Source organism: Cololabis saira, chromosome 8 (assembly GCF_033807715.1).
Source record: "Cololabis saira isolate AMF1-May2022 chromosome 8, fColSai1.1, whole genome shotgun sequence".
NCBI lineage: Eukaryota > Metazoa > Chordata > Actinopteri > Beloniformes > Belonidae > Cololabis > Cololabis saira.
The window spans coordinates 15,028,093-15,045,027 of record NC_084594.1 but is presented as its reverse complement, the minus strand read 5'-3'; the positions used below and the strand labels follow the sequence as shown (position 1 = coordinate 15,045,027).

Genomic DNA, 16,935 nt, shown 5'->3' with positions numbered 1-16,935 from the left:
ACGAAGAAAATAGCGGAACCGGAAATGCGTTGCTACCAAGCAAACCAATCACAGCTCTCTCGGTCTGCGTTGGTCCGCGACCTCTTGACGCGTAGTTACAATTTTTGGGAGGTGCGCGTCAGGCACGGCGTGACGTGCGCCGTGGGGTGCTCATTGCGGCGCAACCTGCGGCGCACGCTCGGCGTCGATTTAACGCAGAACCATAATCCAGCCTTTAGTGTAACAAGTGATTGGTGAAAAGCAGAGGGCTCATTTTGACTTGTTTCGCAAGATATGTACTGACATCGTATTCAATAATGAGCAAATTAATCCTGTAATGTCAAAAATTTGTGTTTTTGCATTTACATTTCTTTTTCCAGACGACCCGAAGCCTCCAGGTCCTGTGGAGCTGGATGAGAACACCCCAGGAACAGTGACTCTAAGCTGGACTCCTTCCCCAGATGAAAAGAGAGATGACAGGTTACACTACATGGTATCCAAACGCGATTCCCTCAAGCTTACTTGGAAGACGGTGGCTGACAATATTTTTAACAATAAGCGCACAATTGTCGACATAATTCCTGGACGGGAGTATTACTTCAGGGTGTTTGCCAAAAATGACATGGGCCTTTCGGCCCCATCTGTGTCCCCTGTGTTTGAAATCAAAAAGGAAAAAGGTTTGTGTCAAGTTCAGCTCTCTCCCTTCACATACAATCATAGTTAATCATATTTCCATATGATAATAAACTTAATGCATTTCTTTATGTTGCAGAAAAATTCCAAGTAGATATGCCAGAGGTTAAATCTGTGGACCTTGAGTCGCCTCCATCATTTATTCTCCCCCTTAAGAGGCGCACTGCTCCTCAAGGGTACGAATGCTTCATGAGCTGTGCAACGAAGGGCAATCCTGCACCACGTGTCACGTGGTACCGCAACAATATCAGCCTCAACACAAACACCAACTACCACATCAGGAATGTATGTGGGGTCTGCTCCTTGGCGATACTCCGAGTGGGAGCCAATGACAACGGAGACTACAACGTCGTCATAGAGAACAAACTGGGGACAGCAGAGTCGTCCATGATGCTGAATGTCAGAGGTATTAAGGAGGATTAAAAAAAGACCTTCTGTTTAAAGAGACTGCCTGATAAAACCTTTCAACATGCAGTATGTAAATAAAACAAGCTGAAAATAGAAATGTTTCCTTGCAGAGTGAAGAGGACCTTTAGCAGCTGGAATGAACCAAAAAATTAACCAAATATTTAGACCATACAAAATGAAAACAAAAGGTGCCCCCGTTTATTGATGTCCTTAAAAGTCATTAAACTTATTATTTCATGCTAACTTTTCTGAAAACTATAAAATATTAATACGGAGGAGAATGAAATGCATTTTTATGCGGAAATTGTACAAAAACATAAATAAAAAGAAATTATAAATATATTATAAAGAGGTATATTATAATTCTCAGCCAAAGTTGATTGTTAAATGAATAAAAAAAATAATAATTAGTTTAATATAAGATGAGTTAATAGAGCAGGAACTTCGAAAAATAGAATACAAAATAAAGTATATATTTAGTTTCAAGACACAGTTTGTTGTCTGAAAAATGTTGCGGAGAACCCTGAATCCCCCAGGCCTCTGGTTGAGGACCCGAGCTTGAACAGCACAGCCACCCACAGATCAATGGCCTATGGTGCAAAGGGTTTTTTGTTCTTTGTTTTTTTTTCTCAATGCGGTTACTATCATCAATATGCTTCCATGACACCCTGGTGGCACAGTAATTACGGGCTCAAGATGATAGGACGTGATACTTTAGTAGAAGACGGGAAGCAGCCACACTTTGCAGAATCCCTGTACAAAGACAACATGCAGCTCTTCCAGTCCACCTGCTTCCTCTGCCTCTGTTCGTGCCAGGCTCACAGGCTCACCGGCTCAAGGCCAAGAAGCTGCAAGAAGACGCTTTCATCTGGTTGAACACACATATTCCAAAGTCTGGCACAATTAAAAGCTTCTTTTGTTTAACAGCTATTTTAGCTTCTTCTTTTTTTTCACCTTCACTTTCAGGGGCTTTACTGCAAAACAGCCTTGAGCAGATTTTCTAAGTACTTTTACAGCTATACAAATGACAGTCACAGACCTCCAGAAGGTGATGTAGACGAGGGGGTAACCTGATTTATTTTATCACAATCTATGATTACGTAACTTTCCTAAAAAGAAAAAAAAAGACAAATCTACTATGTAAAGTTACAGGCCAAAGATTTGCAATTTGCCTTCTTAAAAAGAGTCATTGCATTTAAAATAAGGAAATAAATAAATAAAATGTAAGAATATTTTAATACAAGCATATAAATGAATTTGCTTGTGTTTTAATTTAAGCTATTTATATGCTTAATAATGTAAAACCTTTTTCCTCAATATAAAAAAGTAGAGCAGCCTAAGGGGGGCAAGCCATTGTCTTCCTTGTGCTGGACACTGAGGGGATGGAAGAGAGAAAACAGGAGTACAGGGAAATGCAGCGTAAAGTGAAGGTAGTAGAGGTCATATGATGCCTTGTATGCCAGGCTGCACAGTAATGAGGGAGAGACTGATCTGTACAAGTTGGCAAAGCAGAGAGACAGAGATGGGAAAGATGTGCAGCAGGTTAGGGTGGTGAAGGATAACAAGGGAATTCTATTGACAGGAGCCAGAAGTGGGATTGGAAGATGGAAAGAATACTTTGAAGAGCTAATAAATGAAGAAAATGCAAGAGAATGAAAAGTAGAAGAGGTGATTGTTGTGAAATATGAAGTATAGAAGATTAGTAAAGCTGAAGTTAAGAGGGAATGGGGGGGGTGAAGAGTGGAAAGGGAGTTGGCCCAGATGAAATACCAGTGGAGGTATGGAAGTGCCTGGGAGAGGCGGTGGCACTAGAGTTTTTGACTGCATTGTTCAACAAGATCTTGAGAGTGAGAGGATGCCTGAGGAATGGAGGCAAAGTGTGATGTTGCCAGTCTTTCAGAACAAAGGAGACGTGCAGATTTGTGGTTACTACAAGGGAATCAAGTTTATATGCCATACATTTAAGCTGTGGGAAAGAGACATAGAAGCTAGACAAAGGACAGAAGTGAGTATGTGTGAGCAACAGTATGGTTTAATGCCAAGAAAGAGTACTGCAGATGCAGTATTTCCTTTGAGAGTGTTGATGGAGAAGTACAGAGAAAGCCAGAGGGAGCTTCATTGTGTCTTTGTAGATCTAGAAAAAGCGTATGACAGGCTACCGAGTGAGGTAATGTGGAGAAGTATGTTAGTTTGATAGAGGGAGCAGAGCTAGGGGTAGCAGAAATGAAAATGTTGAGGTTCATTTTGGGAGTCACAAGGATGGATAGGATCAGGAATGGGTACATCAGAGGGAGAGTATATGTTAGATGTCTGATAAAGATAAAGTCAGAGAGTCCAGACTGAGGTGGTTTGGACATGTAAGGAGAAGGGATAGTGAATGTATTAGGAAAAGGATGTTAAGTTGGGAATTGCTAGGCAGGTATCCTAGAGGAAGACCAAAGAGGAGATATATGGAAGTAGTGAGGGACGACATGGGGAGGGTTGGTGTGAGACAAAAGGATGCAGAGGGTAGTTTAAAAGAAGTGAATTGACCCTGATATAAGAGCTTGTTGATCATTTTAGTTCTGATTCATGAGCACCATAGTCAGAGTTCAGAGACAGTTTCAGCTGTTATTAGGAAGTATCCCTCCTGTCACAGCTTTAATTGTTGTGGAAATACATTTAAAATACTCATTTGTGCTACAGCACCCTTGGTATTTTGGATATCAACAGACTGAATCTAGTTTTTATATGCAAACACTACAGTACATGTTGTGCAAACAGAATGCTTAAATGATGTGCATCAAAAGTATAAGTTTAATATGCAACCTCAGAAAGATCACTAGGTGTCGCACTAGAGCAGCAGACACTCATTCCCAAAGAAACTTGATTAAAAGTGATATTTAAGCCAGAAAAGAGGTTAAAATCAACCTCTTTATCTAAAGCTGAGTTTGTCCAGAGCACATCAGTAACTAAAGAACCCAGACCTTTATTCACAAGACAATATTTCTTGTTACTTCATTACTGTATCTATCATATTTTGCAAACGATCACTTATGCCATTTTCAGAGACAACAACATTGGCTGATCCAGGGGCGATTCTAGGATCATTCCCACATTTGTGAAAGAAAAGCATAACACATTTTGGGTAGAGGAAACACTGAGTAAACTAATAAATCTAACAAAAGCTATTTAAATGCACGGCAAAAGAGGAATGGATTGTAATTATAAAATAAATATATGTCATATTTCACCAATTAATAATCCTGGGGCGTTTAATTTCCAAAATTAACTTTAAAAGAACCAGGAAGTTATTCGCTGCCTTTATTTTTACACAGAGCTGCACCAGGACATTATCGCTATGGCCGTTACTGTCCAACATAATTTTAGTACAAAAGTACTGTAAGGTATAAGGTAAACATATCTGTACATACAAATATCGCAAACCAAATGAACCGGTATGTACACAATTGATAGACGAGGTATTTGTATATTGGACAACTCCAAGCTTAAATGTAGCATTATACTTTTTATTTTTCTTCTCTCGAACGTTAAGGTTTATGTCCATGATCTAAAATTAAATTGTGAATGGAAAGTTTTTTGTTTGTCTGCTATCTTACCTGGTTCTTCCTGAGCCTGCACCGTCTCCTCTCCTTCCCTTCTTTCATCTCTCCATCTTTGCACTGAAAATCATACACCAATATATTGTATTCAATTAGATGAAAAATTATATACATTTAAAAAAATAATAATAATTAAGTCCTCTCTCCTACTCTCTTTCTTTGTTCTGTCAACCAAATATAAAATAACAACCAAACAATGTAAATTATATCAAATAAATTATATTAATTGATCCAAATTACAATACCATTCTAATTGAATATTTGGTTACAATGGGAAATGACGTCACACCATGTGATCACTACGGTGGCCGACAAGGGCCAAATGCACAGCAAGGGCCTAATGCGTCTCAGTTAAGGAAAACGGCTTCAAGTACAGAAACGATTCAAATTCACAAACTCAAAACGAGGTACAAAAAGAGGAACGTGGCGCAAATGAAAAAACGTGCTGCTAAAAACAAAGACAAATGCAGCATCATCAAACGCGCTGCAAATAGAGAAACGATGCAAAGCACAAAACGATTTCGGTCTCTCTCTACATCCCGTGTGTCTGTCCATTGAGCTGTTACGCTGAGAGCACCCCCTGCAGGTTTGGTAACCGGTTATGAAGCATTTTTCTTTTGAAGATGGTTTCTTGTTTTATATCGTTTTGTTCCTCGTTTTGAGTTTGTGAATTTGAATCGTTTCTGTACTTGAAGCCGTTTTCCTTAACTGAGACGCATTAGGCCGTTGCAGTGCGTTTGGCCCTTGTCGGCCACCGTAGATCACTCTTACCTGAACCTGGCTCTTTTTCTTTTTTTTAAAAACATCCATATGTCCATGATAGTAAATTCTGTCTGTCTGTCTGTCTACACCAGTGTTTCCCAACCTCGGTCCTCAAGGCCCACTGTCCTGTATGTTTTAGATCAGGGGTCTCCAACTCCGGTCCTGGAGAGACCTATCCAGCATGTTTCAGGTGTCTCCCTGCATGAACACACCTGATTCTAATCAATGGTCATCATTAACTTGTCATCAAGGTCCAGACAGTTCTGTTGTTGACACAGCTCCTTGTATCATGGTGTGCTGAAGCAGGGAAACATCTAAAACATGCTGGATAGACCTGGGGCCTGTACTACGAAGCAAGTTCAACATACCCAGGATATCTTTTCCTTATCCAGATTCAATAACCCGGACAATTGCAATCACGCTAAGCGGTCACACGACGGTGGTTATCAACTCTGTATATCAACCCAGGTTTCTCCAATCTGGATATGAGCGCGTGCACATAAAAGGGGCGGTGTTTCAGCGCATGACCAATCGCAAGCATGGAGAAGTCCGCTGTCAGAGCCGCTTATTTCAGTAGCGAAGAGCAAACAATAATTTTACGGAAATATGATGAGTATAGGCATATAATACAGGAAAAAAGCAACACAGTTGCAGCTGCAAAATGCAGGAAAGACAGCTGGCAAAAGATCGCTGACTGTATAAATGCGTAAGTTCATAGGGATATAAACATCACTGCCCCATCATTAGGGCATAAGTAGATCTGACTATAATTACAGTTGTCTATTCTGTTAAATGCATGTGTTGCTTAGATGTATTCGTATGGCGTGTATGACAATTGTAGCCCCATTCCTTCAGCTGCAACCCCAGCGGAGTGAAACGCACATGGGAGCAAATAAAAAATAAATATAAAAACATAATTCAAAGCGGTAAGTAGGCTCACTTTCATATCTTAGAAGTACAACAAGTACAAGGCTTTAGTGTTTCTATCACTCTCTGTTTTAGGATGATATCAGTATACAAAAGCACAATGAAATAGCATTGACATTACTTGCAGCGAACAGAAAAAAAAATGACAAGAAGAAGACAGGATGGTCCCTGAATACGCGTTCTCTTCGGAGGGATCCTCTCACGATCCGCGCACCGAGCTCCACTGGATTCTCTTCGAAAGGGCATGCCATTTTCCAAGAGAGCTGATTGGTCAGTGGGCGGTGCTTTTATACCCGGCGATCTGTATCTCGAACATAACCTGCTCCGGAGCAGGTTAGCTGTTCAGCATAAGTTACCATGGCGATGTACCCCGGTAAGAAGTGAACCACCGTCGTAGTCCTGAAAACCCAGGGTTAAACCTGAAGTTACCTCGCTAACCCCAAATCCCGCTTCGTAGTACAGGCCCCTGCTCTCCAGGACCAGGGTTGGAGACCCCTGTTTTAGATGTTTCCCTTCATCATCACACCCAGTGGTGGACAGTAACAGAGTAAATTTACTTGAGTACTGTACTTAAGTACATATCCAGAGGATTTGCACTTTACTTGAGTATTAGATTTCTTTGGTACTTATTACTCTTACTTGAATACATTTCCAAGACAAATATTTTTACTTTTACTTGAGTAAATTTCTAGGAAAGCTGAAAAGTACTCGTTACTTTCAGGTCTGCTCTTTTTTCTTCTTCCCTAAAATCCTATTGGACACAAGCTGTTTTTGTCAAAGGAGAAGACCTATCACAGTGCACGCTCTCCACTGGGATGTACGTAAAGCGGAAATACGTCAAGCCTCCTCAAAACGATACCGCCAAAGTAGCCTGCGTTTGTCAAGACAGAGCCGCAACAAGTCAAGACAGAGCCTCAACAATGGCTACGCCTGCGTCAGGAGAAGAAAGACAATCCGCTGAGTCGTCTGAGTCTGATAATGAGCCGGACTCGGAGCAGGGACTTTCACAAAATCCTTGGCCGTATCTTAACTCAATGTTTGAGTTCGACCGAGTAAAAAACGAGGGCACAGACAAACCACAGACATTTATTTTCAAATGTTTATTGTGTCTGCCGAAGCAGAACTACCTCTCTGTTTTCAACAACTCAACATCGAATTCTCAGAAACAAGAGTTAAAAGATCCTTAAATTAATTTAGAAAAAATATAGTAATTTACTGATGTGGAAAATATCAGTAAAGAAATTTACTCTTACTCTTACTTTTACTTAAAGTAAATTTAAAAGCATTTACTTTTGGATACTTAAGTACCTTTAAAAGCAAGTACTTTTCTACTCTTACTCGAGTAATATTTTGACTGAGCTACTTTTACTTGTAACGGAGTAAATTTTGACCAGTAGTATTTGTACTCTTACTCAAGTACTAGGGTCGAGTACTCTGTCCACCTCTGATCACACCTGATTCTAATTAATGGTCCTAATTAGCTTGCCATCAAGGCCTGCACAATTCTGTTGATGACACAGCCACTTATATCACGGTGTGCTGAAGCAGGGTAACATTTAAAACATGCAGGACAGTGGGCCTCGAGGACCAGGGTTGGGAAACACTGGTCTACACCCTCCACCCCCCCTCCCACACACGCACATACACACACACAGTCGAATACTATATGACGTTATGGGGCACCAGTTCAGTCAGTTCATGAGCTAATCATATAAACACAGGACAGTGATTGATTGACCACCTACATTTTCTAGCAAGAAAATACTTTAAGTCCGAATAAATGCAGCAGAAATAAGGCCAGGTTACGGACTGATTATAATAATGTGTTGGTATTTAGTGGCAGAAGTAAAGAAATATGTCACATATGGCCAGGTAACTTACACTTACTCACACTCTGGACACGTTAACGCTCTCTGAGGCTCTGATGCGACGGCACAGGTGAAGGTGGGAGGGATGTGGTGGATCAAACCATTTTCAAAAGATGGGGTGCTGTACTTTGTTGATAAATATTACGTTTTAGCCATATACTGTTCGTGGTTTTGACATTTCTTCCGCTTATTAAACACAAACATACAATATAAAATACAAAATAAAAATCTCTCTAAAAATTGTAGGGGTGCTGGGGTTCAATTAAGGGGTGCTGCACCACCCCTCAAAACAGGCTACAAACGCCTATGGGCTGATCAACAGTGCAATGGACGCATAGTGGATGAAGATTCATGGGTGTCAGTCATGGACGCTCTGAACATACATGATGTGTTGATTATTAATGACTGTAGACCCCCTGAATTATCAGCAGGTTGCCAATTACATGAATTATTAAGTCATAATCAGGACTCATGTTGCCTCAAGACAAACTGAGATATTGATTTTTTTTTTTTTTTAGATAATTTTTCATTCTCACAGTAGTCTCTGTAATTAGTTAATTCTCAATATGAAAGAAAATGAAACAGGGCATGATGGTTAAATGATAGATTTGTCTCATTATGAATTTTTTATCTTTTTTTGTCTTATTCCAACTGGTCAAAGAAAAAAAATTATATTTGTGAAATCAACTTTGCAGTTATTGCTTGCAAGATGTCCCATGCACTAATTGATGCCTCTCTGAAATACAAAAAAATAAAGATTTTGTTTTGTTAAGTTGCAGCAGGCATATGAGAGGCCTGCTCAGACGTCGAGGCTGGAATTAATAAGAATTAGAAATTAAAAAGAAAAAGCAAGATGCAGCAAGTACTGTAGGCTGACAACACCTCTGTCCTCTGAAACTTCAAACATTCTGATAGTTCAGATTAAATGCATTTTGTTGAGTTAAATACTAAAACACATTCTACATGCATTTCAAGCACATCTGATGCACACTTTCTTTTTTAAGTTAACAGATGCACATAATGAATACAAAGCTATCAGGTGACATAGTTAGTGAGATAGTTAGTGCCAGTGGATTTTAATGATCAGAAAAGCCCCCTCACATTCTCTGGATTGATTGACTTTAAAAGTAACAAGCGATCTGACCCCAAAAATAGTATTATTTTTTATGTGGCCAGCGAGTTGGGTTTTGGTTTGTTTTTTTTCTAATATGCTTTTTGCTCATAAAATAAATCCATGTGTCCTTGTCAATGTTTTCATTTAAGTAATGTAGCCAGATCTTCTGCCAACTGTTATAACCAAGGAGCTTGACAAAAGCCTTAATTTCCTTTTGTTAAGAACACCATCTTCCTTTAGAACAGAAGATTAGATACAGTTTTCCATGTTTGTTGCCATCTAAAACTAACTTAAAACGCAGGGAAGTGTATGATTACTGTTTTTTTTTTTTCTGTTGATGATTCTGAGCGGCTTGAGAGCCCTGAAAAATACTGCTTTCAGAACGTTGTATATACACACACGGACACACTCGAACACACTCTACAGCCCGCCTACTCCCACCACTTCCTCCACAGTCTCACACTTGTGCTCTTCTTTCACCCTCATAGTAAAGTCCTGCCATCACATGGAGATCACCCTTGCATCGTTCACTTTAACTGAGGAAACAATCGCACCTCAATTCACTCTCCCTGGATGATACTTTTAACCGTCAACTCTCTTCTCTGCGGTTGCTTTTGCTCTCAACAAGACCTTGTGTAAACAAGAAGAAAAAGAGGAAAAAGCGGTTTTCGGAGGCACATTGAACCATAGTGAGGCTGTATGCAGTGGCTTCAGCAGCAATGTCATCTCTACTTTCTCACAATAAAGAGCAGCTCCGCATCAGAAAGACCCTGTCTGACACTTCTCCAGCTTCATCCCCTGCCAGCACAAAGAGCCTGAGGGTAAGCATTATCTGATTGTCTCTCATGTTTTCTGCTTGTTTGGTTACAGGAAATGCCTCAGCTGACAACACAGAGGTCTAATTTTGAGGCATAATCATCAAACATTTTTCTCCAGTAACAGATGTGCCTCTGAATGTTGGTGTATATGTTAAATAACTGTGCGTTAAGTCTGATTGGGCCTGAAAAAATATATATATAAACAACTTTAAGCCTTTCTTTTGAGAAACTACTTACAAATCAGCTTTTTGAGTCAAACTAAAGATATCACGCGTGACAATGTTTGCAGATTTTCTCAAGGCACTCGTTATTCAATGACTATAAGTGCTAGCGTAATTATGTCGAGAGACTGAACTATTTGGTATTTTAATTGCCAGTTAATCACATAAAGCTGCCAATACTTCCCAATGTTGGTGTCTATCAAATTATAAATAGCAAACTTGGAGAAAATATGATGTGTTATCATCTTAATGAGTTAGATTATGATATATTCTACACTATTTGTCCATTTTTCAGTTTAATATCATGAAGTTTGACTTCTTTTTTTATAGGATTTAAGCTTCTAAAGGGCATAGCAGCTGATAAAATATGAAGTAAAACTCTATACAGATGTTTATGAGGATAAAAGACCAGCAGGAAACATAAAGTACTATCTCTTTAAGCAAAACAAAAAGCCACTTTGTGAAAAAAAGGGGAATGATGCAGAAAACATCAGTGTGTGAGATGGAGGAACTAAGAGGGGAGAGGGAGAAAACGGAGGGAGGGAAAGACAGGACAGCGAGGAACAGAAAGACAGCTTGGAGGACTTGCATGTGGGAATTCACAGTATTTATGGATGTTTATCTCTCTTGCTAGTCCTACGGGAAGTTCACATTTTCCACTTGGGAATTGCTGGTAATCATGCGAAAAGTTCCTCAGCGGCTCTAGGAAGGCTGGAGCACAACTTAAGGACGGAGAAACAACAGAGGGACAAAGTTACAAAAACTCAGATCTCCATCAGAATGTGTGTATATGGGGTTGTTAGTTAACCTGGAGATTTTTCCAGCTGTTTATAAATACGATCAATGACCTTTCACCCAAGCATGTCCAAGTATCCTGAGTGGGCCTTTAAGGAGATGACGTCAGAGTCTGGTGAAGATCCAGAGGTCCTGATGGTGTCACAACCGAAGGAAATCATAGCGTTTACACATAATGTCTGTGATGTAACATTCTGTTGCTTTTTCTTTTTCTTTTTTTTACCACAATCGACTTACAGCCTTCATTACTTTTGTTTGACATGAAGCTCTTTAAGCTCTTACACGTCTGCGGAGGTTCATACAACATTCTTTGGAAAATGATTAATGTATGGAAGATTGCAGAATCATATAAATCAAACTTTGTGTACTGTTTTAGACAGTGCATGATTTAAGACTGGATACAAACGCTGCCTGGTGAAAACATAAAACTGACAGCATGAGTCATGTTAGTTTTTGGTGACAGAGCATTGAGAATGGTGAGGACCGGTTCAGAGAGAAAAGGCCATGGCAACATGTTACTGCAGAGGGACAGCAGTGCTGTCAGATAAGATACAAGACAATGATGTGAAGACAATCATTTAAGTTATTAATATCTTAATTGTTTTACTTATTCAACACAATGAGAATGGCAGGATAATATAAATTCTTTAAGTACTTGTTCAAACTACATTTCAGCCTCAAATACTCATTTGAATGCTTCACAAGCTCGCTGCTTACTTCTGCAAGCCGAGCAGGGATAATATCTTTAACACCTTTACTGGCACTTACTGCACAGCTGTCTATTTGTTTGAGAAAGATGCACATTCAGGGCTGTAAAGCCAGTTATTATAATGACGTAAAGTGTGATAGCAGAAATAAACTTGTGTAGGCAGTAAATACAAAAGACATCTAAAAATCACCGGGGAGGGAAACATAACGCAGATATTGAAAATGGTTTATCTGATCAAAATATACATATGTTGGCTTGACAGTCAATAGATCTCAACTCATCCGAACACCGCTTTTAGATTCGGTAAGCAAATGTTCTGCCCCATCTTCATCTAAAACCCCGAAGTAGGATTGGACAGCGGGAATATTGTTATTTATACCTCCAATAAAACCTTCAGATATTTATTTTAGCTGTATGAAATGTAGGAAAAAGTGTTGGCAGATACACAATGAAGCAATCCTGCTCATTTCTTTAATGCTTTGAACAGCTTGAAAGTAAGATTTGTTGTGTATTTTCAACTGTGGTTCAGATCTGGAAAAATAGTATCAAAGAAAATGATGTAAAAACAGATAAATGCTAGATCGTATGCAGTGGACTTTTCATTTCTCCCTTTTCTCTCTACATTTTAACAAAAATTAAAGGGATCTTAATGATCATAGTTGCTTATCTTTTTAAAGGACTGTGACCTTTTCTTGTGTTTCTTGTAAAAATCTCTCAGGATTTAAACCAATAACCCATCCAACTTTAGCAGGCCATGATGGAAAAACTGTTATGAGGGTCAGTGCTAGACTTATTACCTTTTTTGGATGTGTTTAGTTATCTGTGCTTCTTGGTTTATTTAAGGAATCATTTCCTCTCTCCTCCTTTAACTTGCTTTGGTATGTCAGAGTGCCATAAACCTTTAAATGGAAAACTAGAACATGCCTTTCCTTAGGAATTATTTCATATGGGACGTAGCAAAATCCTAGTCACATGGTTTTTGTTATACACATAGTCACAATGCGTTTACTCCATCTGGCATTGTGTCTATGTTCCCTGTTCAAATAAGCTGCTTGTTTAAAGAATTATGTGAGGGAAGATGATCAGTATTGTTCATGAAATGCAATGTTAATGTGCAGCTGCAATGTTAAGATAATCATAAATGAATAACAAGTTCTCAAACATGTCTCCTTTATTTCAGCACGAGAGACTGTCTAGGTAAGCTCTAATTCAGTTTACACAATTAAAAGAAGACTTTTACACATTTCTTGTCTGACAGCGGGACATGTAGAAACTGGAAAACTAATGACAGATGACTTCATGACATTGACAACACTCTTATGTTACTAGATTGGGCTCAACTGGGTCACATGATGTCTCCAACAACGCATCAACAAACCACGCTGAGTCCTATTTCTTACGAAGGGAGAACAGACTGTCTGCGAGGAAAAAGGCAGAGGAAGAGACCATGAACAGTGACTATAAAAAGGCGGGTGATGTTCCACGAGTGTCCGAACATGTTATCATAAAAGAATCTTGTTTTTTTTCTCGTTTTTTTTTTTCATTTGATAATTTTCCATAAGCGAGTGCTGTTGTTAGGATTTACTAACAAATCAATTCAGTTCAGTTCAAATCGATGTAATTCAGTTATATAATACCGATTAACAACAGCTCACGTTAATCAAATTCAGTTCATCAAGCCATCTTCTCCACTCCAGCTTATTTTTAATGCCCATCTGCTTCTCTGCATTGGGGGGCCCTGGAGTGGCACGGGTTCATTACATCTGGCATTGTACTTCAAAAATGGTCTTTGATGTCTTTAGATGTCATTGATCTCCAACCTGAGGACCTTTTTTTTTTAAGTCTTCTGATTATCTGATTATCAAAGGAGTTATTTCACGTAATATGTCATAAAAGTTTTTCAAGATTCTTAACAATTTTGAAAACCCAATATCTCTGGGCCGTACATCAGACAAAACTACCAGCAGTTTTCTTTGTCTCATGTTAAATAATTCTGTTTTCCTATCCATCCAAAAACTGTTGAAATGTTTCACACTCAGCCAAAATATTGGTGATGTCATGATTGTGTTGGAAGAGAGCCATTTGGGCACCACGAATAAAAGCCTATGCAGGATTAAATAGTAATTATTCAAGTTGTTTAAATATAGCATCTAAAAATGTGAACCACATGTTAAATAATGAAAATAGTCTTGGCTTGTTTATCTAAAACTACTGAACTATTGAATAATTCCCTTTTGTCTATGTTGATGGTATTTTTTTAGTTATGCTTCGGACATTATTTTCATTATTTACCACATGATAAATAATGAACATAATCATGGGATGTTTTTCTAGGAAACACATACTGTAAAATGATTCTCTTTTTTGTTTGTTCATGCCTCTTTTTTTCCCCCACACATGTGTGATATGAAAATAATTCTCCTAACGAGTGTACATTTCATAGATGTATGAAAAAGCGCTGGCCACCAATCAAAGGCTCAAATCCCGTTTGGAAACAAGCAAACAAGAGCTTGCAATGATTCAGGACCAGCTGCAGAGAGCACAGGTAACGTAATGCGCAAATCCAGACATTTTAGTGTCAAAAAGAAGAAAAATCATTCATAAAATGTCAATCCAACTGTCAACAAATCATGCATATGGTGCCTTTAATAGTTTACTTGCATTTCTGCAGAATGGAAGTGATTGTAGCTCCAACGTGCTTGAGGCTGAAAAAAAGGTATGTCCAAATCAAGCTGTTTTCATATCATTATCCAATTATCATAATTATACCTATTAAATGATTTTCATAGGAAAGTTGGAGCCTTAAAAAGAGGATATCTGATATGGAAGAACAGTTAAAGGTAAAAGTGTTACTTTGTTGTTCACTCCTATTATTGTCATTATTATTTTTTTTTATCAAGTCAAGTTACTAACAGTTCATAGAGTAGAATATCTTACACTAGAGGGGTTAACTGGACACAGAGGGAGTCCGGAGTGTGTAAAGTGTTTGTGTCCCTCGGTGCCATGGTCTTAGCTGTTTTGTCTGCAATGGTTTTATCTTGAATCATTTGTCACCATTCTGCTCTGTTGGCTGTAGAACGGTTGAGCTCTGCAGCTAGTGCCCATCAGTATTCAGTGTAACACTCACAACTGTCTGCTGTGTTTCTCCCGAGAGAAAACAAACAAAAACCTCTTGTTTTCCGTGAATGAATGGCCTAAACAAACATGAGCCGCTGAATATAGACCTTCACAACAGAGACCCTCTCTGGGTACATGACGGTGTGTGGATATGCATGTGTTGTATTGCGATAAATAATCCACATTTATTCAGATCCGAATGTCTTCTATACTCTTTCATTTATAAATAAATGGCAGAAACAAACATCTGAAACATGACCATGGTCTATGTCTTAAGTTTGCTTTTCACCAGAGCTTTAAGAGCCTTGAAATTATTTTTAAACAAAAATGCTGTCCACTGTCACTGAAATACATGTTTGAGGTTAAAAAATGAGATAGAATTCAAAGGTTATCAAGTGAGAAAGCATTTTCTCTATAAAACTGCCAGAATATTTCCTGGGGAGGTCCATGTAATGCTCTAATTGGCTAACAATGTTTGTCTTAGCTTTTCTGGCCTTTCTCCTCAGGTTAAAGCAGATCTGAAGATGGAGAACCAGAGACTGAAAGACGAAAATGGGGCTTTGATTCGTGTCATCACTAAACTGTCCAAGTGAGACAGGAAGCAGGAGCAGGAGGGCAAAAGAGGAGGACACTACGAGCCACGTTATATCAATATCCACTGCCAATTTAGAGCAGCACAAACAAACCTTTCTCTTTCTTTCATGTTAAAATATCAGTTTGGATTTCATTTTAAGGAGTATTGTTTTTTTTTTTATCGTGTTGTTTTTAAGAAGTGTTGTGTACTCCTGTCCGGGTTGTCTCCAGTGAGTGAAGATGAATCTAGTTGGCTGGGCTTCAGTGGACGTCATGGAAGACGTAACTAAGAGGCTCAATAAAGTAATGACTCCAGGGAAAATGACCAAGCGAGCGATCGAACAAGAATAAATCTCAAAGACAGTGACGTAACAACCTGACCTCCACACCGACAGGGAGATGGCAGCTGTTCATTTCCACTTTGTTGTGTCTTTTTAAAGTAAAAATCCATCTTCTGAAAATATTCCAGAGATTTCATAAATGTTCATTGTAGTTATTGTTAATGTGTTAATTAATAATCTTGAAATAATAGCAGTGTAAAAGGATGTGTGAAGACACATCTTAGAGCTGTAAATGAGCTGTTTTGTAACACAGTTGGACACAAAAACATTCATTCATAAACTCTTTTTTATGTACATTCACAAAATAAATACATATTATTATTGTTATTATTAAAATGATTTAACTTTGTCTTTTTTTATATGGACATACTCTACAGGAAGCAGAAGAAAATTACATCAATCTACTGAACTCAATGGCCTATTAGTCCACTTCAAACATAAATACATTATTTTAAGAAGGATATATGTAAATGATATAAGTAATCAAAATAGCACTGATTAAGAATACGTTGTTATCTATGAAATATACCATATTAACACTCGAGGAAAGTACAAGTACTTCAAAGTTAGACTTAAGGGGCTGTAACTAATTGCAATTAATACTTTCAAGGGGACAGCAGTCGTAAGATATTTTAGTTGCATCAACAATATTGATTCCAATGTACAAACCATTGCAGGTAATCCCACAAAGGTATTACCATGGAAACAGCAATATCAGGTCAATTCCACATGCAGACACTGAAGACCAGCTCTGACTTGCAGGGACTACCGAGGATGGATGAGCTAGATTTTTCAAAAACATTGAAGTGTCGTCCCTGATTTAGGAGCTTATACTTGGACAGATCACAACTGAGAAGTTTCGTTTCTAGCACTAGCAAAGAGAAAAAAAAGACTGAATATATAAAAGGTTGTCACACAGAGACAAACAAGACTACTTCTTTGAATTCAAAGTTGCTAGCCCAAACTATACCAGATGATGAAGTTGTATGCAAATAGAGTTAGAAAAGG

General features: G+C 38.5%; 2 protein-coding genes across 4 annotated transcripts in view; both read left to right on the top strand.

The window, feature by feature from the left end:
- Positions 1-2,140, top strand: part of LOC133448394 (immunoglobulin-like and fibronectin type III domain-containing protein 1) — a 30,018-nt gene extending 27,878 nt beyond the window's left edge. The window contains exons 21-23 of the mRNA XM_061726867.1: positions 360-656; positions 752-1,078; positions 1,191-2,140. Of these exons, the coding sequence (XP_061582851.1) occupies positions 360-656; positions 752-1,078; positions 1,191-1,195 (629 nt within the window). The 3' untranslated portion in view covers positions 1,196-2,140. The remainder of the gene's footprint in view (positions 1-359; positions 657-751; positions 1,079-1,190) is intronic.
- A 7,688-nt stretch (positions 2,141-9,828) lies between these two features.
- On the top strand, positions 9,829-16,283 carry LOC133448390 (protein phosphatase 1 regulatory subunit 12B-like). 3 transcript variants are annotated; one of them, XM_061726862.1, is made up of 7 exons: positions 9,829-10,174; positions 13,077-13,093; positions 13,226-13,364; positions 14,340-14,441; positions 14,568-14,612; positions 14,686-14,736; positions 15,498-16,282. In XM_061726862.1, exons 1-7 carry the CDS (start codon positions 10,073-10,075, stop codon positions 15,522-15,524), a joined length of 483 nt encoding a protein of 160 aa, XP_061582846.1. In that variant the 5' UTR covers positions 9,829-10,072; the 3' UTR covers positions 15,525-16,282. The 3 variants fall into 3 exon arrangements, with proteins under 3 accessions (XP_061582846.1, XP_061582844.1, XP_061582845.1); XM_061726860.1 differs by having other exon boundaries at positions 15,520-16,277; XM_061726861.1 differs by lacking the exon at positions 14,686-14,736 and having other exon boundaries at positions 15,520-16,283.
- Positions 16,284-16,935: the final 652 nt, after the last annotated feature.